The 27,838-nt window shown below is 33.8% G+C and overlaps 1 protein-coding gene across 1 annotated transcript in view; it reads right to left on the bottom strand.

Annotated features, from left to right (window-relative positions):
* The window catches only part of LOC118180869 (uncharacterized), a 778,920-nt gene that overhangs the window by 159,016 nt on the left and 592,066 nt on the right, over positions 1 to 27,838 (bottom strand). The window contains exons 13-14 of the mRNA XM_085820677.1: positions 27,195 to 27,454; positions 15,650 to 15,848 (exon numbers count right to left, since the gene is read on the bottom strand). Coding sequence (XP_085676803.1) covers positions 15,650 to 15,848; positions 27,195 to 27,454 — 459 coding nt within the window. The remainder of the gene's footprint in view (positions 1 to 15,649; positions 15,849 to 27,194; positions 27,455 to 27,838) is intronic.

Raw genomic sequence — 27,838 nt, 5'->3', positions numbered from 1 at the left:
TGTTCATACAATTGAAATCTCGATAACGAATACAAAATTTGAATATTTGAAGAAAATTAAACCGTGATCAGCATCGCATCATTCATAGCCATATGCTTATAGTCATTATCTTGTTAGAATTCGGAATTATTTTGTAGATTAAAATGTTGAGCTAATGGTTTAAAATTTCATTTTGAAATTTTAGTTACGTTTAATTAAAATTTCATTTTGAAATTTTAGTTACCTTTACACTGATTCATTATATTTATCAATAAATATAAAAACATGGTTTCAAAAGATGGCATATACTATCATATTATTATTCAATCTGCGTCACATTTCTTCTTCGCTGAATAGTAATTGTTATAGTAGTTATTATTTAGTGGAGTAAGTTTTCGAAATTCGTTTTTGGGGTCTCTTTGATACTGAAAACGTATCACACTATCAATGACATCAAAACGGCTTTTCTCAGTAAATTTTCTAATATAGTGTTTAGAATTTTTATTTTTATATACTTATAATATATTTTGAGGGAGAAATAGCTGAAGTTTTCTTTTCTTTCATTGACATGAAATGTTTTCCTTACGACTTGATTAATATACAGTAAAATCTCTCGTAATTTCACCAATAATGCAGCAATTTCAAAATTACCACACTTTTGGAAGCCTGAATTTAGATCTGAGATTTAAGCCTATGTCTTAAAAGACATATAATGAGCTAAAATTCTGAAAACTTAAATATTGAAAATATCTGTGTTATGTTTCTGCCAAAGTAACAAGTCTTATCCAATCAACTATCCAAAGAGTTATCAAAAACGTAAAGATGAATTACCGATCTCTTTTCACGCATCGATGAGTGAGCATGTTTATGATTATCAGAAAATATTCACATTGAAAGACGACATATTTACTTTGTGTCTTGCCTGAGATGTAAAGAAGACGATGTAGTCGGAAATTGTGGCTAATGAATATAGTTATAGACTGACGAGTTTAGTGACGAAGATTATCGTGGTTTTAAGCATCTGGTACCCGTGTCAGATTTCTTGGATTTAGTTGCATGTCCGGATAAGGTAGTAAAGGTTCGGTTAGTAAAGAGGAGGTCAGGCTTGGGTGATGCAGACAATATTGTTCTCGTCATACTCTTTTAAAGTTACCGACGAAATAACTGGACATGCGCTGAAAAATTAGAAGGATGAGAAAGACAAGGGGAAGGAAGATGGAGCCAACAAGCAGAGCAAGAAATTTCAGTGAAAGGAAGCTGATGAAGGATTGCAGATTTTCACAAGATTCGCCAAGCAATGTTTATCTTTGTCAACATATGATGTTATGAAGCTTCACTGTATACACTGCGAATTTTTCTCAGGAAACAATCTTGTAAGCAGGCAAAAGTTCGAAGTTATACGCCATCGCATTAAGAAATTCGTAAGTTTAATTATGTCTTAATGTCTTTCTGAAATATATAATAACGTGTATGTGTTTTAATTTCAAGTAATCTGTATAACTACTTATATTCGAAGTTATACGTCATCGCAGTAAGAAATTCGTAAGTTTAATTATGTCATTATTTAACAAAATTTAAATATTGTTCGTATCTTTGTACATAATGCTTATTTTCTTTCATACATAAACATATTTGCTATCTTCATATGCAATTTAGTGCTAATCAAAGCTTTGCCTTTTCGTTTTTGTTGATTTCACCTTCAACTGCTTAACATTTGGAATTCAGTATTGAATAAAATATGATTTTATTAAACAATTTTAAGCAAAATTCGAGTCGCGAGGCAGGCAGCAGGGAAACACACATCTTTTAGCAACTTAAAATGATTTCACAGGTTTCACATTTGATCCACTGAAAATTCGGATAATGCTCTTACCGGATTGCTTAAATGGTAGCAAGATTAAAGGTAGTTTTTGAGTGCTGCTGACAGAGGATTTAGATCTAAGAAAGACCAGGAGAACAGGTTCGAGGAAAATACAAATCAGAGCTTCTCTAAACCCAATAATGAAGAGAAGAACGTTGTAGAACTGCCTTTTTGAAATGTAATTAAGAATTTGTGCTGTTAGCAAAATCATCACTGTCGTCTCACTAATATCATCAGAGGCGTATTGTTTATTACCTTTGAAACATTGAACAGAAAATGCATTCATTAACAAATTATTTGCATCATCTGCTCGTGTTAAGCAACATGCTCACAGTCGGTTCATTAGCTGTCATGGGTTGCAAGTTTCCTAATTTAAACCAACTAAGGATATGGAAGAACAAGTTTAAAGGTGTGAAAAGTTTTCAACAACGCCTTCAAAATTGTGGTATAATTGTATAACAGAAGTTCAAAAAGCATGTGGTGACATTTCGCAAGACACTATTCGATATTTGTGTGAATGTATGCCAGCAAGAGCAAGTGTAGCATCAAGCCTTGATTACAGGGTTTTGATTACACTCTGATTTAACACATTATCTTCTTCACACTGATTAAAAATGGCTCTGTGTTCTAGAATTTGAAATCGTTTCCTTCCCATAATCTTGTTATTCTAAACTCATTTCCTTATGCATTCATGGTGTTTTTTTTTTTACACTTTCCATTAGTCTAAATTATGAACTATCGTTAAAACTTTTCTAATGCCGTGAGATGAGGGAAAAAAACTTATCATTTTCTTTATATTATAATACATTATTCTTCATATTTATTTACTTTCAAGATTAACTATTTGATTGAAAGACGACGAAGAACTAATTTCCGGTTCATGTAGCCAAAGTTTCTCTTTTCTCTGTTTTTATCATGTCTACGATATTCTACTATCTCACGGATAGCTTCTCCCATCACCATCAAGTCAGCTAAGTTCTTCAATTTTACGCTTCAGCGGTTTTCTTTAGTTTCCTATGATACATAAACCTCCTTTTTCCAGAAGAAAAGCTATTTCACCCATCAAACATCAAGAAAATACTTTTGATAAATTTATTATTAACTAAACTATTGTTTTGTAAATCACGACTGCTGAAAACAAAAATAGGTCAAACACATTTAAAAACATTTTTTTCATTAACGCTTTTATTGATTTACAGCCTACACAGATCAATAAGATAATTTTTACAGGAATTTAGAGATACAGTAGTTATAATGTATAGTATGATTGCTAAAAATTTAAAGTCATTTATTTCAGAATGCTAAATTATAAAATAACATTAAAAATTATAAATTGAATGAAATGAATTCCATTTTGTATTCAAATTTAGATTCATCACTCCTTGTGCACATTTTAATTAAAAAACAAAAAATGTTGATACTTTGAAAAATAGCATTCAAGCTTTAGTCAGCAGTTTAAAATATTTAGTGTGGCCAGCACACGACCTTCGGTAAATTCCATATTTTAAGCAACAACGAGCTTCAAGTAAAGATTCATTTCCGGTTGATCGTTCGTAAATGAAACCTGAATTTTTTTGTTCCAATAAACAGAAAGTTCTGTTAATACGAAATTTTGTATTATATTTTAATAGGCATAATTGCCGGTATGTAAAACTTTTTCTTTGTTTATAGCATCATATTCAAATGTTTGCTTTCTATGGGTTCGTGGATTTGACAACAATTGATGACAACAATTGATTAAGAATCAAAACACAATTTATTCGTCAGTATTACACAGGACAGTTCCAAAGACACATTTACTATCGTCCAAAAACTATGATAAACACGCTGAAACAATCAGCCGTCAGGCTACAACAGTGAAGACAACTTCACAGCGAAACACTGAAATACAGCTCCCTACTCGGTCGATTGATCTCGCAGCTCAACACACTCAGGATAAAAACTTGGCGATATACTCGACGACGAAACTGGACGATATTCGACGATATACTCGACGATGCACAACTACTCTGCGTACAGGCACTGTTTATATAGCTTTTGGCCGCCTTTGGAAACATTCTGGGGCAAACCGGTAAGAATTCGTTCTAGAATATTCTCACTCCGTCTAAGGCATATCGCCAATTTTGTCGCCAAATCTGGCAGCCTTGCTCTCCTTTGCCATTTTCTGGAAAACCTAAACCCGCTTTGCGGGGAAGCTATCTTACTGCAGCTGGGTATTTCGTAACAATATATTTAAAATGAATACATTAAAATGAATACAATAATTTAATTTTTTCTGTGTTATTTCTATAGTATCAACAAATCCAAACTCATTTTGATTTACGCGGATTGTAAAAATAGTAAAAACGTGAAGTGAGAACCCTAATTCGTGATTTTTCATTGAAAACGTGTCATCGAAATTTTGGACCGAAAACACTACTTCTCCTACCTATGTATAGTGATTTAAAAGAATGTTGGGGCACTGCAAGTTTTCAGACATTTTCTGGAAGAGTAATTAAATGCTTAATTTAAATGAAATATGTTATTACATGCCACATCATAAAGTCAAACGATATAAAAAATCCTAAATTTAATAGAAAATAATAGTAAACAAATATTAAATTATACACCTATTTGTGCAAATGAAAATGTAATGGTGAAAAAAAGATTATGGCACACAAATATTTAAAAAAAAACTCTAAAAATTACTTCAGTAATGTGCTGGGCTTTCTTTTCATTTCATGACTAGACTGAATGTGCTAGGTATGGATTTCATAAGATTTTGATGAAGATTTCCTTATTTTTCCCCTCCATTTTGTGGTAAGATTTTCTGTTAGGTTATTTCTGTTGGACATTCTGGATTTATAAACTTAGTCCTGCAAATAATACCAAATATGCTGAATAGGACTAAAATCTAGATCAAGGGTTCTCAACCTGTGGTACGCAAGAGAAAAATAGGTGGTACACAAAGAAGCAAAGTACTTTTATCTATAAAATTCAAAAATTAAAATCACAACATCCTGATTGAGATTTTTCTTTAATACTCGTAAATTTATACAATCTGAGCTTTGTTCAAGAGTGGTGGTGGCAGTAGTAGTGGTGGTACTAAAAGTTTTCAATTTTTCTTTAGATGGTGCGCGTTAGTCAGAAGGTTGAGAACCGCTGATCTAGATTATGCACTACTGCACAAGCACTTCGGTTACATGTGAACAGTTATATAAAGTTCATAGTTTATAAATATGAATATATGTTTCGGATTATCATCTACATAAAGTTTTAAAGCAACAATATTTCCATTTATGAGCTCTGCTTCACGTTTTGTTTTAAAATATTCAAATACAATGTACCAGTTACGCCATCAATAAAATGTTGAAGTTAATGGCAGCAATACTCCCTGTGTATAAAATGTACAATTTTGCTATCAATAAAAATGTAAAATTTAAACATGTTGGAGGAGTAAGACTCATCTTCTGAAGTTCAATATTGAATTTTCCCAGTACCATTTGCTTTTCATCATTACCAAAAATACTTTATTTACGTTCATTTACAAAGACAATGGAAGTCCAAAATTTCTGAGACCTTTAAATACAGGTCTTAGTAAAATTGTAATCATGCTCTTCGATTCGCTTTATTGAGAAATGGTTCTCTTGTATTCGGCCATAAAATTACAGTTTTTATTATATTTCTAACAAATTCTGTGTTATTAGGTTTGCTAAACATTTGTCGGGCTTCTAAAGTCAGTTCGACTGCAATGCTTTCACGATTTCAAAGACGAAGTATATCGTTTACCACAGGAAAGACGATCAAGAGAATTAAAGTCTTTGATATTCCACCCTACAGAATACGACTACACACCAGAAGAGAATCTGTCCTGGATTCCCCACCTGAAAGCCGTTCGGACGAGGCTGCAGGATCTCTGGGATCAAGGCATGGAATCTCAAAGGAATGCAAGGTACACATTGGCGTTTTAAACTTCTTTTATTGAAAATTCACTACACAACAGTAACAGAGAAAATTGCTACATATAACCCCAGCGGCCTGGGCAACTCCAGTAATACTACGTAAAGTAAATCTGCTACATAGCACCCAACGTCCTTTCGTCTTTGCTATGACAAAAGCATATAGGACTACTGCTACTATCGTGGTAGTCACACTCTCAGGAATCATTCCACTGTACATCAAGTCACAGCAGGAGGCAGTGATAGTTAAGGTCAAGCATTGAGACAATTAGTCTCCTATAAGAGAACTTTGTACGACCCTATAGAATACGACTGCAAGAAAGAACTCCTGGGAGAACACCCAGCCAACCACGGTAAGGACTTCATAGCGCATACAAACATGTCCCATGTGCGCCAAGATACGGCGAAAGCAGCCAGCATTTACACAGACAGATCAAAGCTGCATGGCTTGTAGATTAGGCTTTTCATACAGTCCCACAAAAAGGAGTCCAAATACAAAAGATCCGGTAATCTTAGAGTCCTGCATTATATTTGAAGAAATAAAATAATGAAAAATCTGCATAAATGTATGTATATTTATCGCATTGTGATAAAACAACGGTATCTAAAGTCATCCAATTTTGAATGACGTAATTCTGCTGCGAATATGGGCACCTGATATCCCAAATTTGAAATTGGGAATTTGTTTTATTATCGATTTCATATTTTGTAAAACTTTAACGAATTTTTGAGCAACAAACTCAACGATTTAAAAGTTGACGTAATGCGTACAACTGATTGTTTAAAGTGTTCAAAAATTTATGTGAATCCACTTAAATAGAATAGTAGATTCTTAAAATATTTTGAATAATGTTTTTTTTTTTTTGTTGTCCTTTCTTTTCTTTTTTCTTTTTCTTTTTTTTGGGGGGGGGAACAAAATACCAAAAACATTTTGAATAACGTTTTTCAAAACAAGCAGGTTTTAAAATAGGTGATCAACAGTACATGTGAAAGAAAAATAAAGTTATTTCTCTAATGTTTAATAACAGGATATTTGCAGAAAATACACAAGTGCCCGAAACCAAGTGTGAGCCATATATACCCACTTTTACACAGATGAAAGGTTTCCAGAGATGGGAAAAAAAGAATACCGCATACAAAAATGTTCAATACATATGGTGAAATAGAAGAGTGGTTTTGAATATAAAAATTCAGTACAAATAAAAATATACTTGATTATCCACATGCGTTTAACCCGTTGTTAGATTATTCAAAGTTTGTTTCAAAACAAAGCGAAAAGAATATATCTTTGACATTTATGCATGATAAAAAAGTGGAAGACTTGTAATTTTCCTGTAAAAATTTACAAATTTTACTGCAGTGATCGATAAATTGATTTTGATGCGTGAGCTATAATTAATGAGTTAGCTTAGAATATCTTTAAATAGTGCAGTCTTTGGCTACTATTCTACGTTTTAACTTGAACATTCTGTTTGGTGTCCGCCGATAACATCGCGGCAAAAACATCGCGGACGAAAACGTCGCGGAGAAAACAACGCAAGGCGAAAACGTCGTGCTACAAAACATCGTGGGAGAAAACATCGCAAAGAGAAAACATCGCAGTTCTAAAACATCGTGCTACAAAACATCGTCGTCGAAAATAAAGCGGTTCAAAAATTTCGCAGCTTAAAAACATCGTCATCGAAAATATCGTGGTAAAAAATAAAGTATCTACAAATCATCGCAGGACGATAACTTCGCAGACCTGCTTTTTTCAGGTCTTAATTATTGTAAATGGATATTCCCATAATGATTTGTGAGCGCAGTATGTAAAGAAGGATAATTTTTATTTTCACATATTTTATTAACTAATAATTGTTTGCTGAAAAAGTAAGAAGGAAACTTAAGCATAGAAAATTAAATGCAAATTATAGATTATACTTTTCATGAAAAATTACCAGTAAAAACTTTATAAAAATGATTTATTAATGGCCTTTGTTAGTTAACTATGTCGGTTTAAAATTCTATTAAGTGCTATAAGTTGCATTAAATTTCTATGCTTAAGTTTCATTCTTATTTTCTCAGCAAAAATTTATTAGTTAATAAAAAGTATGAAAGTAAAAATTATCCTTCTTTCCATCTTGCGATCACAAATCAATATGGGAATATCCATTTACAGTTATTAAAGCCTGAAAGAAGCATGTCTGCGATGTTATCGTCATGCGATGATTTGTAGATACTTTATTTTTTACCACGATATTTTCGACGACGATGTTTTTAAACTGCGAAGTTTTTGAACCGCTTTATTTTCGACGACGATGTTTTGTACCACGATGTTTTAGAACTGCGATGTTTTCTCGTTGTGATGTTTTCTCCCACGATGTTTTGTAGCACGACGTTTTTGCCTTGCGTTGTTTTCTCCGCGACGTTTTTGTCCGCGATGTTTTTGCCGTGATGTTTTCGGCTGTAACCTTCTGTTTAGCTACATCACCACAACTTGTGGCTGAGCCTCCGGCTTTGGACTTGAAGTAATTGAACACGGACGAAGAAAACGAAACTGGATCAGCTGGTAAGAAAGATTTCTGATTTGCCTGTATTTGATGACGGCCCAGGGTTAACTCAATTGGTAAATCATTGAACAGAAACGATAAATCATCCCTTTGACTTTATTATATATGTTTTGCCAAGCAAACCGTACCGCTATGATTAGGTCAAAGAGGAATTACAGAAAAATATATTGCAGAAATGCTGCAGAATGAAATTATAATCTCCATAAGTAGCCCTTACGCTATACCTGTAGTGCTATGTCGAAAGAAAAATAATCTCCCACCTACAGGTTTTAAAGTGTATCGTTTTGTTATTGACTACAGAAAATTAAATACCATAACAAACTATCCAGCTTAACCATTATCAATAATTGAGAAAATTATTCGAAAAATAAAATCGATAAAATACATAAACCTCATCTCTGGATATTTTCAGATATGTGCGAAATCAGAGGACGTGAAAAAACGCATGTATTACCAAATCAAGATTTTATGCTTTCCTCAGAAAGCCGTTAGACTTACGTGTAGCACTCGCCACGTTTCGAAAAACCATGGTTATTATTCTAAAACCTATTCTCGAAAACTCTATTTACTTAGACGATATAATAGTTACTAGCGAAACAATTCATGAACATATTCAGGATTTAAACGAAGTGCTTCGCTTCTAAAAGAAGCAGATTTAAAAACAAATGATTCCAAATGTAAATCTGCAGCCAAAGAACTTCGTTAACTAGGATAAGATATTTCAAAAGGGAATCAAAAGAGAATAAAATCATAGCAATAAAAATTATCGTCCATCTGATGCAGCAAAAAAGTAGGCCTCATTTTTGGGATTGTGTTCCCTTATAGAACTTTCATCAGAAATTTTGCTCTTGTAGCAGGACCACCATTAAAATTTTAAAGTAAAAAAAAAAAAAAAAAAAAAGACGACGTTTACCTGGTGAGCAGAAGCAAACACGGTTTCTGAGAGACTGTAAGCAGCATTAAATCAAGTTCCCGTCTTGAAATTTCTTGAAGCGAATGGCAAATTAGAAATCTCCGCAGATGCATCGAATTTTGCTGCAGGAGCCTTGCTTATGCAAGACAGATAACTTGCATATTTTAGCAAGGCATTTAATCCAACTCAAAAAAATTATACTGCTTTCTAGAGGCAAACTTTAGGAGTTCTTTTGATGATACAAAAATTTCGAGTACAGGTTATGCGGTCATGGTTCGTTTGTATTCTGAAGAAAATTTATCACTCAGACTCATACAATGGGCCCTTAAATTGCAAGAATACAATTTAATATTTAAACATGTTCCTGGTAAAGAAAATGTTATAGATGATGCTCTATAAAGAATTCACTTAGATGACGATAGGAATGAGGTGAAATGTACAATGTTAACTTAAAAAAATTAAGATTCTCGAGAAAGAATTATTGCTGAGTTACAGACAGACCCAGAGCTTAAAAATCTGCCGTTGTAGTAATCCTCCGGCGTCCAGACCCACGTCTTTTACAGGGGTTTCGATCCCTTTTATAACGATTTCACAGCTTACTGATGAAACTGGATGCAAATTCAGCTTTCTCGCAATAGCGGATTGTCTTGAATCAGCCTGCAACATCCCGACCGCCCTCCAATGTATTTCATCGTGTAAATGGTCTTTGGCTCATTCTTTCCGATTGGGGTATCTCGGATTACATGTAACTGTCGCAGCTTGCGAACTGACGCATAGGTTCGGCATTCCCCTTCTTAGGGCATTATGGCTTGACTGCGGAATTGGGTTTTATGCTAATTTGAGATGCGCATTGCAACCTTTACCTCATATGTAATTTGTATGTTTTAATTTCTCTCTTAACATTCGTACCTTTTCTTTTAACGTTTGTAGCTTCCTGTTGGAGCATCAGTGTATTTTTTGGAAAGTAGTTACACTTCCAGATAAAATTTTTATTTACAAACGAGGTCTGCGTAATTTAAGATGATCGATATACAGAAAAGAAACTAATGGAACAGGAATTCGACATTCGTATTTGACCAGGCTGAAGCGAAAGTTTTATTATGACAAGAAACGGCAGAAAGTTGATTTTAAGGTGTTAGATAAAGTCTTGAAAATTAAGCATTCTTTTTCATGTGCACCGCAAGGTAAATTGCGGGAATTTTATAATAATTTCAAAGGCCCATTTTTTATTCAATAAATAAGGGAAACTATTTATGCTTGAAAACTCTAAGGACCAATACATACCAGATCAAGCACTATTATGAACGCGCAGATATGTCACTGCTAAGAGATGTTTTGCACGAATCTCCTAGTGTGCACAACGAAGAATGATAACAAGAAATAAGGTGGAGTTACCATCAATATCCGGAATACAAAGTCCGCAAAGAAAAAGAAAGGAAGCCGAAACTGGTGAAAAAGACATGAAAAGACCGAAGTTCGACGGTCTAAAAAGCGAAGTTACGGATAACGGGGATCCAAGAAGACAGAAAACCAAATTACTTAAAAGGGGAAGAAAACTGCAAAGATCCAGCACATGAGGTGCCCAACAGAATGAGCGGCAGCGCCTATTGGGAAATCAACGTACAAGAAACTCAGTTAACGAGATGGCCTTGTAATGACGCTATGAAGCCGCGGTAGAGAAGCTTGAATTTACGTAGCAAACGACTGATGGATGATGGGCCAGCACATCCGGTAAAGTTCGAGAAGAACCAAGGGAAGTTTCCAAAGGCGAATCTTGGACCAAGCAAGCAGTCGATGTCAAAAGTTCTGCAGCCCCAGAGGAAATCCAGATGAATTAGAGACAAAGCTCAGAAGGGCAAAATACTAGGGGAGGAACCAGGGAATCAACGGCCTACTGAGAGAAGAATTTTTCACACAACTACTATCCTTTCTTGGCAGGAATTTCTTCATAGGAGAATGTAGGAGTTTCTCCCTGAAACAAAAGATGAGTGAAATCCATTTTCTTTAAGTATTCAATTTTAGTCTATAGCTAAGTACAACAGTTGCCTTTTACGTTGAATTTTGCCTCAGGATAGGGCATCTTAGATCCTATCCATAAAGAAGCTTTTAAATTTCGTTATGCATTTATCTGAAGGTGTTTTTAGTTTCTATATGGTTCTAACGTGATACTGTGAGTTTAGTCTGAGATTGCTTTGATAAAATTCTGGCAACTCTCGATTTTGTGGAATATATTTAAGAAATTTCTGTACCTTGTGATGTAAAATGCAAACTAAGTCATCTTTTGAAGGTAAGACAACTTAAAATGCTTTATAAAGTATGCTTGTTAGCTGCGTTGCAAAAGTAAAGTGTTCTGTTAACTGTTTTGTAAAAGTTAAGTTTTTGATGTTGTGAATGATAAATGTAAAGTACCAGCTTGCAAGCGGTAATAAGTTAAATCAAAGTAAAAGCTAGAGTATTGAATTTAAGTAGCTAAATGCGTCTCTCCAGCCAAAATTGAAGTTTTAATGAAATTTAAGCTTAGCACATTAGACACAGTCAAATAAGGTATTAGTTGAGGTCTAAAGCATCTAAGTTATCATTTTGTAAGATTTAAGTTAAGAGGTGGTTTGAGGAAAACTTTGTACGTTTCCAAACGCGCTTGTATACATTACAATGCTGGAGAGCAGAGGTGAGAAATTGATTGAGGAAAAGATGTAAAGTGTTAGAAAGGTGTTTTGCAAAGGGCTAGTTGAAATGTCTAAATATCTAAAGATGAGTTTGTTAAAATATTTTTCCTTCAAGATTCCTGGAAAGATATTAGATTTAAAATAAAATAGTGATGACATGAAGGATATTAGATTCAAAATAAAATAGTGATGACATGAAGTTCAGTCCTTGAAATCTGAATCTTCTATAAAAAATTATATTCAGTTCTCGACTTTTAAACTCATGTTTGTAAGAGTTGACTCATGTTGTTGATTTAGAATTTAGAAACTTAGTTCGTTAGTTACCCATGGTTCCAAGCGATTTCAGTTTTTTGTGTAGTTCCTCATCCTACAGCAAGGTCTTTCAAACTTGTTTTAAAAATTTTTTCTTCGTGACCCAGTAAAAGTATTTATGGCTTATTACTAGATTAAACAAATTTTAATGTTCAAATAATTTTCCACTATTGTGAAAGCAACAAAAATACATACAATAATGTATAACAATAAAAAAATTTCATTGTGTGAAGTATGATGCTATTTCTCCTTGACTAGAAATTTCAGATCTACAAAAAAAAAAAAAAAAAAAAAAAAAAAAAACTTTAAACTTAGTTCGACATCTAATTAATTTCTGTATATAGTTTTAAAAAAGCAAGTGCTGAGAAAGCAAGCTGTTTCACGCTTATAAGTTGCACCAACATACAGAGGAGCTTCATTGCTTTCTAGGCTAAAAATGACGACATGAATGCTAAAAACATGATGTCGCCACAAGAGCATTAAAATAGGAACTAAACTAAGAAAAAATTAATAAGCGATAATGCGTCATCTATAAATACTTTAAATTACTAAATTTCGAAATCATCTATTAATGAACTATAATATACAAGTAATTTCATGTTACTGTAATATGTTAGTAATTTTGTTATCTGCTACCCGGAATTTTGCTTTCGCGATCGGCTCACAATTGAACATTTGGGAAACGCTGATCTGGGAAATATGACTATCGTGATAATTAATATCCATGTTTATGTATGCTCTCGTAAATATTATTTATTCACTTTTAAAAGCAGAAATCTGTTTTTCCCAGGTTCAGTTTTATATTTCGCCAGTTTTTTAATTTTACAGAATCAACTAAATTCATAAACTCCTTTAAAATGCCTTCCTTGGCCACATAAGCATTGGTTTCTGCCGTTAAATTATTTTATATAATGTTTCTTCAGAATTCAGTTTGATTTCAAGCAATAAAACCATGTTTATAAAATCATGCATTTTTAAAATTCTAACTAATCCAAATAATTTCAATAACATTTGAATCAGAAAAAATTACGGTTATAGAATTAGTAAGTTTAAAGCCCAACACTTTCTGCATTTGCAGCACTATAATAAAACACTGTAGAGAGAACAAAATGTTTTAAATTTTGTGCAGTTAGAATAGCTTCATTTTAAAAGTACAGCTGTTACAAAAGAAAGCAATTTAAACAGAGACGTGAGTACTTTAGTACAGCTTATTTAATTAATTATTGCAATGTTTTAGAGTAGTACCTCTAAAAGAAAAGACCAAATTTTACGCATGCGAGACTTATTATATTCGATCATGATTTTTGAAGAATATGATCCTGCGGTGTTTCCAGAAAGAAAAGACGAGGAGTCAAAAGTAGCATATGATGTCAGAGATTACATAATTTTTATAACACCATAACTTGGTGAGCTTACATGATCTTTTACTTCATAACACGTTCAATTTCCGAGTGCTCTAAGTTAAGGAATATAAGAGAAATTCGAATCATGGGCGTTTTAATTATGTGTATTAGTTTTGAAGAAAGTCTTAAAACCAATACTTCTGATTTTCCATTTTTTAAATCTCCATTTCTTCTTTTATTTAATTCTCAGTTAATTCAGGCTATTGTTTTTCAATTGCTTTATTCATATTTATGATCTCCCACGCTTGGATTGCTAACACACATGTATTAATTAAGTTAGGGGTTTATTTTTTTCCGAAGTGTGGTGCTCTAATTTTTTACTTCTAATTCATACTTAATGAACGCAGCAGCTATAAGTTTACTTAAATTCTGTAACATTCCTCAGAGATCGCCAAAACATTAAGCAAAGCAATGAATCAAACACATAGAAAGAACGGCAATTAGTGTTGGAAACTGAATGCAAATGGCGATCATGGGTTCCGATCGCAGGATTACCAGGTACCATTTTTACTTCCTTGTACGAAGTAAAAAGGAAGTATTGTAACAGCGAAAAGTTTCAGGCAGCATATTTCAACGAAAATAGCCATTTTGACCGCTATCGAATGCAATTTAATGATGTTTTTGCGTGATATCTCTACGTAATGACAGAATAAAAGACTCGTTTCCTCCAAAAAATTATAAAACTGCTTTAAAAAGAATTCTGAAGAGAATTTTTCGTGGCGTCTGTACGAACGTATGCCGTACCTACGATCTCGCATAACTCAAAAACGAGTAGCCTTAGAAAGTTGAAATTTTGTATATAGGACTGCTATAACATGTAGATGTGCACATTTTGGTTGCAATCGGCCGCACCAAACGTATATAACTATATATATATATCTACTCTGTTACCCGGCTCAATGATCTCAGTTTCTTCACTCTTATATATTTGTAAATTGTACATTTTTTGCTTTAAAAATGATTGAATTATGTTGTTCTTATCTTCCGGTTAAGGTTTTTATGCTTTCAGAAAATCTATATGCAATATTTTTAGAATTATCAACAATTTTAAAGTTGTTTAACTACCCCTAAGCCTTTTTTTTATGGAGACCATTGATTGTTTACATTTGAAACAGCAGACTAGTGGACTTGTTGCCAATCTATAGAAACTTAGCTTCGCAACAACAAAGATAACGCCTTCATTTATTGCCAATTAAATCATGCTCAATCCTTTCTGGAATTTTTTTGAGGAAATGCGTGTTTAAGATTTACTTCGTAATTTTTAATATAGATATTTTGAGTTTTTATGTATTTTTGCTTTCTAGCAAAGTGAGAACTGAATTAATTGAATGAGAAATACTCAATCGTCTGTGAAAAACTGTTTCTTTTTTGTTTTGTTTGCTTAATTTCTTTTATACATCATTCTAGCTTTATTATAGTATTTGAATAGAACATATGGCAACGATTAGATAATTCTATTCTTTAAATGATATAAATTTTGTGCATTATGAATTATAATATGAACGAAATATAATACTGTTAAGTGAATCTAGCGCCAGAGTGTCGCTATGGTAAACATATACTACAGTGAATTTTAAAGAATGCATTTATTCTATTGTGGTTTATGCGCTGTCGGTGAAGTAGATTTAATTCAATCCGATAAGTTTAAATGAAATGCAAGAAAAATGCGTTTAATTTAATATTCCGTACAAGGAAGTCGTGGTGTACACATCATATTTTTTATTTAAGTCTAAACGAATTCCTAAATTTTACTGTAAATTCCTTTTAATAGATGCATTATTTTAAAACATACGAATTTTAGATACGTTGGAAAATGTCAGAGTAGCAAAACGTAGCACAAGGAAATGATAGAGTGAGAGAAAATTCGCAAAATCGCACAAACATAAATTTTAGCAGCGGAGGTTTATTAAAAGTAGCAGATTTGTGAAAAACTGCACGATCTGAGACTGGGAAGTAATTCTTAAGATTTCTAAACAAATTTCTAATTTTGTGTAATCGTTAAGAATGGTAAAAGAGAAACTTGCTTACATTTCTCAGTACCATGAGGTGATCGTAGAGGAACATACATTCACTTTGGAAGAGGTCCCATAGAGCTTCTCGTCTCTTTTGTTCATTACGGGATCGGGTTAAGGTACCCAAATTTTGTATTTGGTGTTCGATTTCGTCTAAGGTCGAGAAACAGGAATTGTCACCAGTTCCTTGGGAAGGCTCTTGGCTAATATGATTGCTAAAAGAAAAGTCATATCGCAGTTAGCTCCATAACAAAGAATATTTATTACATGCATGAACAACATTTGGAGGATAAATTGAGAATATTAAGTTATTTTGAACCATTTAGAGACAGAAAATATAAAGAGTAAAAAAGAAGTCTTAATAACATAAGCTTCTATTTAAAACTCATAAAATTAATGAACTAACACAAGAAATTTACTTTATCCTACAGTTTCATGGAAACAAGAGATTAAAAATTTTCTCTACAAAATTGATCTATAATTTTATATCAGAAATAATAAAAGCGTCGGACGCCTTTGATAAATTTATAAAGATAATGGTTTATATACTCTTGACAATGCAATTCCATTATTAAATTTCGTTATTTTGGGGTACAAGGTTTTATTATTCGTTCTTCCTTATTTTTAGCCCAGAAGGGCTGCTAGTCTCAAAACGAGATTTTTAGTTGAATCACTTTTTAAATTGTTGCAACCAAATATGATCGCCCTGTTTTATTATATTCCTATTTAAAGAAATTAAATAATGCATGAATGTATTCATGTTTTTCGCGAAGGAACAACGGTACCTAGAGCCATCAAACTTTTAATAACGTAGTCCTACACCCGAATATGGACACTTGCAAGACCGAATTTTGAATTTGTTTTATTGTGTATTTCAAATTTTGTAAAACTTTAAAGAATTTTTATTAACAAACTCAACGATTTCAAAGCGAGCAATTGCGACACTGTAGGGGAAAAACATTTTTATCTCCAGCGTGTGAAACTGTCTATTCGACATTCTAAGGACAGGCTGTTTTTAAATATTTGTAATATTAGCCTCAACGCTCTCGAAACGTGCATGTGTATGTAAATTAAAACAGTCCCTTTGGCGTTGGACGTAATATAAAACCTGAAAGCTTTCTGATTTTTTTGTGATTTTTTAATATTTTTAATCTGGATGACACGTTGGAAATTGAATTATTCAGATAGAAAATCCTTTTTCAGCAGTGAAAACCTCTGCTTTGCTTCCAACAATTCTGCTACGCCAAATGGTCAAAAAAATCGCTCGATTTCCGAAAATTTGCCAAAAAAATTACGTTATCTGTACAGAAGTAATAAGAATCCTGTTATTTTATGAAATTATAAAATTGAGGGTATGTTTTGAAGCGATGACCGGAAAAACCGATCCTGCCCCCTTCTGAGTGGAATCTAGTATAGTAAAGAATAAACAGTGCGTCTCTTCTGCTTCAGACTGCAACATATTTTTAAAGAAAATGTGGAAAATCGCCCAACTATTTTTTTTATTATTCTTGTTTTAAAAGAGGGCGAAAAGTTTATTTTGTAATCTCTGAAAATTTTATATCGGATCCATTTTTAGATAGCGAAATTTTAAAATAATGGATGGCAAAAAAGTCGAGACCTTATATAATTGAAGTAGGGGTTAGTTGGGTGAAAGCTTTATTACTGTTTTGTTTGGTACACCAAAAACATTGCGGCAAAATTATCGAAGAAAACATCGCGGACAAAAGCAAGAGAAAAACATCATAGCACAAAAAAAAAAAAAAAAAAATCGTGGTAGGGGGGAAAAGCAAGGAGAAAACTACACAGTTCTAAAACATCGTAATAAAAATAGGAAATAAAATTGGTGGCAAAATGTCTCATTTTGAAAATATCGTTGTAGAAAACATTGTGCTAAAAAAGCCCCTACAAAAGAAGGCCTGCATTTTATGCGTCTAAGGCGTTCAGAATTTTGTGAAATATTTTTCGTCAGTGCAGTATTATTTTAATTTCAACGAACTCTCGTTAAGACTTATGCTTATAGAGGATTTTAAACTTCTCTGAAGGTAGTCGTCTTAGAGAGATGACGTTTAGTAAAAATGCGATAGTTTTTAAAAAAAGATGCCAGTTTCTGTTCTCTAACATACAGGTTATTTAAAAAATCGTTTGTTTTCGGCAGATGGTTTTTATGAGAAGGTTCTCTGAAAAACCATTTGAAAGCGGAACTATCTTTCATTGTTATCTGTATCGTGTGTGATCCTCTTTAGAGACGGTTTGTTTTACTCAAAATAATACTGCACTCACAAAAAGTAGAATTTTGAACGTCTAAGATGCATAAAGTGCATATTTTTGCGATATTTTCGTCATTCAATGTATTATAGCTGTTTTATATTTAATATGATGTTTTGTATGATGATATATTTAAACTGCGAGATTTTGTTAATATATTTTTCCGTAAGAATGTCTTGTATTGTGATGTTGTAGAATTTTCTCCCTGCTTTTTCCCCCCTTATTACAATGTTTTCTTAGGACGTTTTCGTCTGCGATGTTTTTGCTACAATGGTTTCACTTGTATTCTTTTCTTCTTTGCAAATATTGGCTGCAAGAAAGGCAAAGCAATGTTATAACGCATGTTTAAAGCAAAGAACGGAAGATTTGTACCGCCATTTCATGGTTAAGTGCTCTGAAACAGCAGACTTAAATGCGTTTCTTCAAGACATCCTTACGAGAAATAGAGTAGAGCTCGTTTCTGCGGCAACAGACAGCTGAATTTTTGCTGGAAGGAATTCTTGTAGTATAAAGTATCTAGTAGTAGTATAAGACTACTTGTCTTGTAGTATAAAGACAACAAGTACGACGCAATTTCAACTTTAAAAGCTAAAAGCACAGCGAACATACTGGAAGCCCTAAATCGTGGTCATGGCTATCATGCCTTGAGCCGTCGAAGAGTTTAGGTAAGCTTGCTGGCATTTGAGTTACCTGTTGTCTTTTTCTGAACACAAGAACAACTCAAAAGGTAAGAGTTAGAATAAAACTTCAATTCTCACAGCTTGTGGGGACTTAATTTAAAATAACACAAAATAAATTAATAACTTTTTGTCAATAGTGGCTGTATGGAACGCTACAGTATATTGGCTGAGTTACAACTTCTGTAATTCTATGCAAAGCTATGACACTAGCTAGGTCGGATAGGCAAAGCGCAACCAATTTTCAAAACTTACCAACTGCGACAAATGTCAAGCGTTACAAAGGAATGTCGAGTAGCAAATGGCATAGTTGCTAGCTATGGTGCAAAGAAGCAGAGAAAAAGAACCAAAACAGCAACACATTAAAGGGACAGAAAACATTTTATTGAAAGGTTGACTACAACAGGCGTTCGAAATTACGATTAGAAGTCGTATAGCAGCCCTGACAGCAGCACTGCATGGAATTCCTTATGTTCTGGAAGATTCCTGGCATGCCACGTATCCTCCCGGAAGCTACAGATATTCGAGCGATGAAGTCTTCAACGGAAGGAACGGGCATCTCGTACACCAAACTCTTCATGTGAACCCAGAGGAAGAAGCCCATGCATGACAGGACAGGTCCGGTGATCTGGCAGGCCAATGAACCGGGCCACTACGACCTCTCCACCGTTGTCTAAAGGTTACGACGAGGTGTCGGCGGACATCAGTCATATAATGTGGAAGAGCCGCGTAATTCAGGTACCACATAGAGTGGCACAACGACGGAGGAACATGTGCTGCGTCAGGAAGTTCAGGCAGGACTTGTTGGAAGAAAATCAGGTATGCCCTGTCATCCAAGGAACTGGGCAGAAGGTACGGTCCAATGAGGTAGTCTCTAAGAATGCTGCCCCAAACATTGAAGGAGAAACGCTCTTGAGCTGCACATGGTTGCGTACAATGAAGGTTCTCCGAAACACATACATGTGCGTTATGCTGATTGAAAGCTCCTTCACGTCTGAAGTTATGTTCTTCCGTTAACAATACGGTGCAGAAAATACGCTGTCTGTAACACTTTGGTGAGGGAACCAAATCGCAAGCATTTTCCGGGGTTGATAACCTTCAGGTTCTAGTAATTGGACGCGATGAAGATGGTATGCGCTCATTTGGTTTGCTGCGAGCATCCTCCAGGCTATAGACTGAGATAAACTCACGTTTTTGGCTATCGCTTGAGTACTCGCATTTTGATTGTCTTCTGCCAGACGTAAGACCACCTCCTTATTGCCAGGTGTCCTCGTCGTTCGCTGTCGATTCATTGTAGCTCTCGTTAAATAACCAATTTCACGTAACCTTCAGTTAACACGAAAGTCGTGTGATGTGAAGCATGACTGCTCGTATAACGTTCCTAGTACTACCGCCGAGCGGCGTGCCCGTTACATTCCGCAGCTCCATACACGATCAGCATGTCAACCACTTCATCGTTTGAATACGCGTTCATCCTGCAGTTCAGGATGTTTATTATGAATCAGTATGTTTATCTATTATTTATGTTTATTATGAATTAGTATATTTATCTATTATGTATGTTTATTATGAATCAGTACGTTATTTATTATGAATCAGTATGTTTATTTATATTGAATCAGTATGTTTATTTATTATGAATCAGTATGTTTTTCAATTATCATGTTTATCATGTACGTAAGTAAAGTATGACCTGTTCAGTGTGAACTAACACACGCCATGTCCAAATTACACACAAAGTGAACGAATCACACACACATAACACACTAAGCTTGATTTGTACAATTTAGTATCTGTATGTAACTGTATGTATGGCAGGGAACAATTCAGTAGTATGATTATGTGTCATGTATGCTTTTGTATTATGAATCAGTATCAGTAATCGTATGTATGCCACGGAGAAATTCAGTTATATGATTATGTATCATGTATGTATAGCTCATGTATGTTTATCTATTATGAATCAGTATGTTTATCTAATATGTGTATCAGTTATCCTTCGTCTCATGTATGTAAGCAAGTATCAACAAAAGTTTTTATGTACGATGCAACCAGCCCTTGTATGCGTTGTTATGGCAATATTCAACCTTTCTGTTTTAGGGCGTTGTTCTGGACAGTTGCAGGATTCGGACAACTCGACTCGTCTGTGTAAGCCTCCCTGGTGTCGGGATCCTGTTTTCAAAAATGTCAACTGTCAATTAGCTCATGAAATCGGCCCCGGGAGGACGCGTGACACATGCCTGTTTACCTATGTTATACATCAGGCCGTCCTCCGTCACCCACCTACTTACCTCGGGAAATTACGACTTCCAGCAGGATCGCTGTTCCAACAACCTTCCGTTCAGCGACATCTACCGCAAGATGGCCGAGAGGAATCTTCCAGAACCTAGGAATTCCATACAGCGCTGCTGTCAGGCTAGCTGGACCACTTCTTGTCGTAATTTCGAACAACTGTTGTAGTACAACCTTTCAATAAAATGTTTTCTGTCCCATTAATGTGTTGCTGTTTCTGTTCTTTTTCTCTGCTGCTTTGCACCATATGGCATTTGCGACCTTGCATTCCTATGTGATTCTGAGTCGTCTCTGTATCCTCTACACTGGTTGCGAATCACCCTTTATATATATATATATATATATATATATATATATATAATTAAATGAAAAGTGAAGAAAGAAGTCGGAACTTCCAAAAATTAACGTAAAATATCAAAAATAGCAATAACTCGTTCAAAAATAAGCCAATCAGTATAAAATTTGAATATGTTGTCAAATAAGAATTGCTGTGTAAAACTGTAGTATACAAATTAGTGGCGCTGCAATCGAAATATGTCTTCTCAGAGGAGCATAAAATTGCATATTTAAGAGCAAGCCTTCAAATTTCGCTGTGATACTGAGACAGGAAATCTGTGCTAGCCAATTTGGACCAATGCCTTCTAGGCAGCATTTGTCCCAAGAACTTCGATGGAGAGCTATAGGGAGACTAGAGGCAAGACAAGGTCAGGCAGAAGTAGCCAGATGGCTAAATGTGAGTCCTTATGTGGTTCTTAGACTTTGGCAATAATTTCTAACCACAGATACGGCAACCAAGGAGGTTCAGATAAGGACAGCTCTGATGACTGATAGTTGTTTTTACGCGTACGAGGGAATAGAATTCACTCCGACTCAACTCAGATGCTCCCTTGCTGCAGCCTCTAGAAGGTTGTTGTCAACGTCAACATGCGTATAAGACTTCACGAAGCAGGTCTGTACGGGTGGCGACCAGCCATTTGCGTGTCGCTCCCGTCACTTCAAAGAAGAGAACGCTTGAGGTGGCCGCGTCAACATGTCGACTGGACAGCTGATCAAACGAAGATTTTTCTGTTTACAGATCAGTTCAGATTTAGCCTCCAAAGCGATACAGCAGCGAAAGTAGCCGAACTTTTACTTCGCATCATAATGGTTAGGATTTCCTTCTCATTATATCCTACGCCCTTACAAAATTTGAACAAACCTTTGGATTGAGAGTGTAACAAGGTGACGAAATGAGGCATAAAGGAAAAAAATCAACATAAAACTACCTGATAGTAAAAGATAATTAAATGTCACAACCTTTTTCCGTGGAAAGAAAACCGTGTTGGGATTTCTTTCGTTAACCGAAGAATTCTAATTTAGACCTTTTTAAAAGTGAAAAAGAATTGTCAAATGGAGGGTACCTTTATTTAATGCTACTTTACCCAGTACAGAGCCACTGATTATTAAAACGAGTAACTTCACTTCCATACCTCCTTCCTAAATATGAGCAGAAAATATCCAGATTCGTTGGGTGAAACGTGTTGATCTAAGTCAGTAGAATTCTTTACACTTCATCTCCGTAAACTTTACACATAAAGTTATGAAACGTTTAACATTTGCAAGAATAATAAATAAGCAGTTCTTGCTATATAAAGACTATATAAATAAACTTTGAATGTACAAAACTCCTTTACTCTCAATTTTCAAACTGTTTTTATAATTATTTTCTTGTTTAGAAATTTGTTCATTAGTTATTAGTTCATTAGGAATAGTTGTGTAGGGCAGCGATTTTCAACCGGTGATACGCGTAGCACTGGTATTACGCAAGCGAAATATAGGTGGTACGCAAAGGAACAAAGTATTTTTAACTATTACATTCAAAATTATCGGAGAGAAAAAGAAAAATTGTTAGAAATTTCCTGTGATCGAATTGTAACTGAAGATTTCAAAAATAACACAGTTGTTAAATGTTGACTGAACTCAAAAAAAGGAATTTAAAGGCTTTTCAAATGAAGCTGTTAAACTTTTATTGCCTTTTTGCACAACCTATTTGAGTGAATAAGTATTTTCTTCCACGTTTTATTTGAAAAAATACAAAACAAAATTAAAATTGGATCCTAATTTACCGTTAAAGTTAATTGAAATAAGACCAGACATAAAGAAATTGATCTCTCTTAAACAGGCCCAAATTTCACACTAAATTTTAGAATTAAAGTATTATAACTTAAATTTCGATATTTAAAATAGTAACCAATTTTTAATCTAATATTTTTTATGTGTGCATATTCAATACAAATGGCCAATAGGTTGTTCAAATGGTAATATATATATTTATATTTATATTTCCGTTAAGAAATTAAAAAATAATCATTGTAAAATGTGTTGGTGGTACTAAAGCTTTTCAGATTTTGTTTAGATGGTACGCGTTAGTCAAAAGGTTGAGAACCGCTGGTCTAGGGTAAATAATATATTAAAATATAATCTGCAGTTACTTTCTCTTTCAAACACTCCGTGAAGCGTTAAATTCAAAATGTTATAAAAAGAGATTTAAGGCGAATCAGAAATCATATATATAGGCGAAAGTGTTTATTTTAACCTAAATTTTCTTTTTTCATATCTGTCTACATTATTTTAAATAATTATAGTTTTACTGCATTTGGCTTATTTATTAACATTTCTATTTCTTTTTTATTTGATAAATTTGAAAAATCATATCTCAGCCCGCTTTCTTACGGTCAGTTACTTTTGTGACGTACGTGGTGCAAAGAGTTGCCATGGTAATCTATTTCTGGATAGGATTCCCCACCACTGGTGAGAGAAAAGCGAGCTGCTTCATTAATAAGGGAGATATTTCCAGAGTTCTAGGAATTGACCTCTATTTCAATTCCTAGAAATTATAGGCAAAGATATCGTCCAGAGACAATTTTTGACATGTTTATGCAGCTATCCCGTGCAGTGTTGCTTAGTCCAATTTAGCTGTTTGATTAATACAGAAGCATTTCTGTAGCACTATTTTTGCAACCATGGAAGATGTGAAGAACAATAATTTTCATTTTGCTAAAACAGGGCCTGAAAACTTCAGAAAATTCTCAAAGCCTCCTAGGAGTATTCTGTTCCCACATTTGAAAAGAAACTTTTACAGTTTGTTGTTAGATTGGACAGTTTAACCTTGTGATAAATAAGTGGAATGAGGAGACACAAAAAAAGTTTTTGAAAATGACAAAAAGACCTAAAAATATTTGTTTTTCGTTGGAAAAAGTGTATTCAATTAAATGTTTTGTTGAAAACTTGTATCAATGCAAATTAGAAAAATAAAAAAACCCCTAATTTCCTAGACCTTTGGCAAGATTCTACGTAATATATTTCGAAGAATGATGTCATCACAGGAATAACTTAAAATATTTCAGCACTATTTTTATATTTTACATAATTTTAATAGCGAATTCTATATAATAATAACAAACACAGGTACGTATTTTTTTGCCATTGATGTATTTCGTATTATTTGCATACAGCTTTGCAAACCATCTCTAGCTTCACAGGCAAGGAATGACCCACAGTAATCTTTTCCAAAGTTTTATAAAAAACAATTCCATTGTTTCATTCTTCAGAATTAAATACACGTTTTGTGATTAAAGCTGGCAATTTCAATATTAGAGAATTCAAAAGAGTGAACAGTGAAGTGTTTCCATTTTTCGAAGACCTCAAATTCACTGATAGATTATATCTATAACTAATTTAAAAAAAGCTATCCTACAGTAAAAAAAATAAAAGAAACCAAAACACCAAAGATTCTATTAAATTATTAAAACATCTTGCAATGCGTTCCAATGTTGCTTTATGCACATATGAATCTACTAGAATCGAGTAAAAAATGTGTTTTGTATTGATGAGTGTAAAGTTACATGCAAAATGCATGTGTTTGGGTTAATGATGCAATACAAAATACGTTATTACATATTTTTTCTGTTTGTTAGTGATGTCACACAAAATTCTATAATGTATTTGTGTACTTTTAGTTAAAAAATTATTGATATAATTATGTGTCTTCCGTTCTTTTTCCCGAAAATTATTTTGCAGGTGTTCATATTACAACGCTTGATGAAAAATTAATTTCAATGCTTAAGCCTGCTACATGTACATTATACAAGCCTGTAAGATAGATAAAAGTATGCAGAAGGAAGCTGCCCCCCCCCGACGAAACTCAAAACACAAATATCTGACTTTTGCTGTATCACACTGCATTTCCATAGGCGGTTTCAAGTTTTTAAGGTTTGATTTGGTTTGGTTTATTTGATTATGGCAAAGCACGCTATGGCTATCTGCCTAGGAGGAACTTCTCAATTATTCTCAAATGGCAACGCATACACATTTCAGAAGCACAGGTTAACTATTCACCTTTTAGAATAAACATTGCTTCCTATTTAGCTCCAGATAGTAATTCGCAATGCTTTATATCTGCATTCCTGTAAATAAGACAGCATATTGGCCATGGCTTTAAGCGCATAGTGCTCTAATGACAGAATTTGTAATGAAGACTAAAATAGAATTTTTAATAAATCACGGGCGAACAAAAAAGAAAGGTCAGCTGAAATGAGCAATAAAAACATTCATCACTGTTATGTAAAGTGACTAGATTTTTCTGAAAGCATTCCAAAATAAGATGCAGTTTGGCGACTTGAAAATTTACAGTGAGCCCCCACTATAGAGAACTTGCTTTATATTGAACCACGGATGTAACCAACGAACAATTTAATAACATCCAATTCTTTATATACTACATATTATTATATACTGTTATAGAGAACCTCAAAACGTATGAAAATCCGATATAACGAATTTTAGAGCCATTTCTTTTATGAAAATTTTTATGTTTATATATACGTATGGTTTCATAGTTTTCTTTAAAGAATTTCTGCAAGTTTTGACTGTAAATTAAATGTTGCGATAATGGAAATTACCTTTGTGTTCCTGTTCTTTTACCTTTATCCCCCACTTCCTCTCTATTCTAAATAAGAGCTAGGCGTTAGACAAAAACCTCAATCAGGATATTGGGGGTTTTAATTTTTGAATTTAATAGTTAAAAATACTTTGCTTCTTTGCGTACCACCGGTTGAGAACTCCTGGAATACTAGCAACATCAGGTCAATCATAGAACCTAATCAATTAATGTTAACTCTTTGAGTTCACGCCAGAAATTTCTGCAGCGGTTGCAGTAAGAAATATCAATAAAGCAGAAAAACCAAGCAAGGTTTTTGGCAATACGAAGAAAAGTAAAGAAACTCGACATGTAAGAGTCTCACGAGCATACTGCTGAAAACAAAGAACAATTTGGGCAATAATAGGAAAAGTAAAGAAACTCGACAAGTGGGTGCCTCACGAACGCACTTATAAAAATAAAGCACGATTTTGAAAGTATAGTCCTCTGTTTTAAGAATGAGTAAGAAGAAAGCTTCCATTTATTTGTTTTATTATTTTCACTTTATGCGGAAAAACTCAGCATAACGGCGCAGAATATTTTATTTTTTTATGACGAAAAACCAGAGTCATTATCTCAAAAATGACAAAATATTTCTCTAAAACTGACACCAGCTTAATTCTTATTTTGTTTATTTATAATAATCAACCTGCGATTTATTTCTGAATCATAAACTAAAATTGACAGAAACCCAATATTTGCTAAAATTCGTTCTGCAATGACTCCTGTCTTGAGAATGTTAAAATTTGCCGTGTTGGGTCAATATGAATTTATTTTGCTTCAATGGCTCATCGTAAGTGAGTCTATTCGACGAAAATTTTGCACTGATCTCAGAAAAGTTCAGGCTCTCCTTTGACACCTTCAGATAAGGGAAAAAATCTTGTTCTGAGTGTTACAGAAGGGACACGAAATCTGAAAAATTCGAAGGGAGAGAACAGACGCCATGTTCTTCTTACTCAGTTACAGAAAAGAAATTCCATTGATTTTCCTTTAATGTAAATTTAAACGTATATATTTTTCTGAGCATAATAAAAGTTGTTAATCAATCCAGTTTCATATATTACGCTAGAAATGCCATCTAGGCTTAATTATTAGCTATGCTACACTTCTGATTCATTGATAAACGTTTTGTGCATAAATATCATTGTAGTTAGAAGCATTCATGAGATATTCGACTTCTACTACTACAAAGTCAGGTACTGAATTCTTAAACGAATAATAGGGAGAGGGCAATATTTAGCATTTTTCTCAGTAGTCTTAATTTTTACAACATAAAATACTTGTGATTCTTTTTAGTTTATACAATGGATCTACAATTTCAATAGAAGTATTGCATGCTATAATATATGCGATCACCAGGAATGGTATACCTTCGAAATTCGGAGAGAGGTTCTGTGGTTCCACTTTCCAGCTCGTTCTGGGCCTTGGCAAAACTAGACACCAAGTTCTCTTGAGTCATCTCCTTTTCAGTTTCTGAAGGGCTTAAAAGACGAGTTATTGTCCTTGTTAATGTTGACGTTTTGGTTTCTGAAGACGGAAGTTGGCGTTTGGAATTCTTTCTGAACAGAGCTTTAGCATTTTTAGCATTCCGTTGCTCCCACAGAGAAACAAATTCTGACCACGTCATTCCCTAGAAGAAAAAAAGAAAAATAAGACGAACTGAATTTTGATGCCACAAGATGATAAGCACACTCCTTCGAATTGCAAAGTTTTTACTATACAAAAATGCTTCATTTTCAACTGTTATAAAACAACTATTAAAGAAAAAATTTACTTCTACTCGATTGTGAGATTTGTTTGTTTACGTTAACCAGTTTTCGTAGCTGAAATGTTTCTTCTTTGTTGTCCTGTAAGCTGTAATGGCCATGCTTAACTTTTCTGATAGAAATTTGCTTTTGCTTGATTTTATCAGCAGCGAAAACCCATTGCTCAACAGAGTAAAATACTTGACAGTAATAATTATCGGGTTGTCCGGAAAATAATGCAGGTTTTTGCAATTGTTTATCTTTCCTGT

The sequence above is a fragment of the Stegodyphus dumicola genome, chromosome 7 (genome assembly GCF_044657685.1).
Source record: "Stegodyphus dumicola isolate Sdum_Otavi_A_Nest chromosome 7, ASM4465768v1".
NCBI classification, from domain to species: domain Eukaryota; kingdom Metazoa; phylum Arthropoda; class Arachnida; order Araneae; family Eresidae; genus Stegodyphus; species Stegodyphus dumicola.
This window is presented reverse-complemented; position numbering and strand designations above follow the sequence as displayed.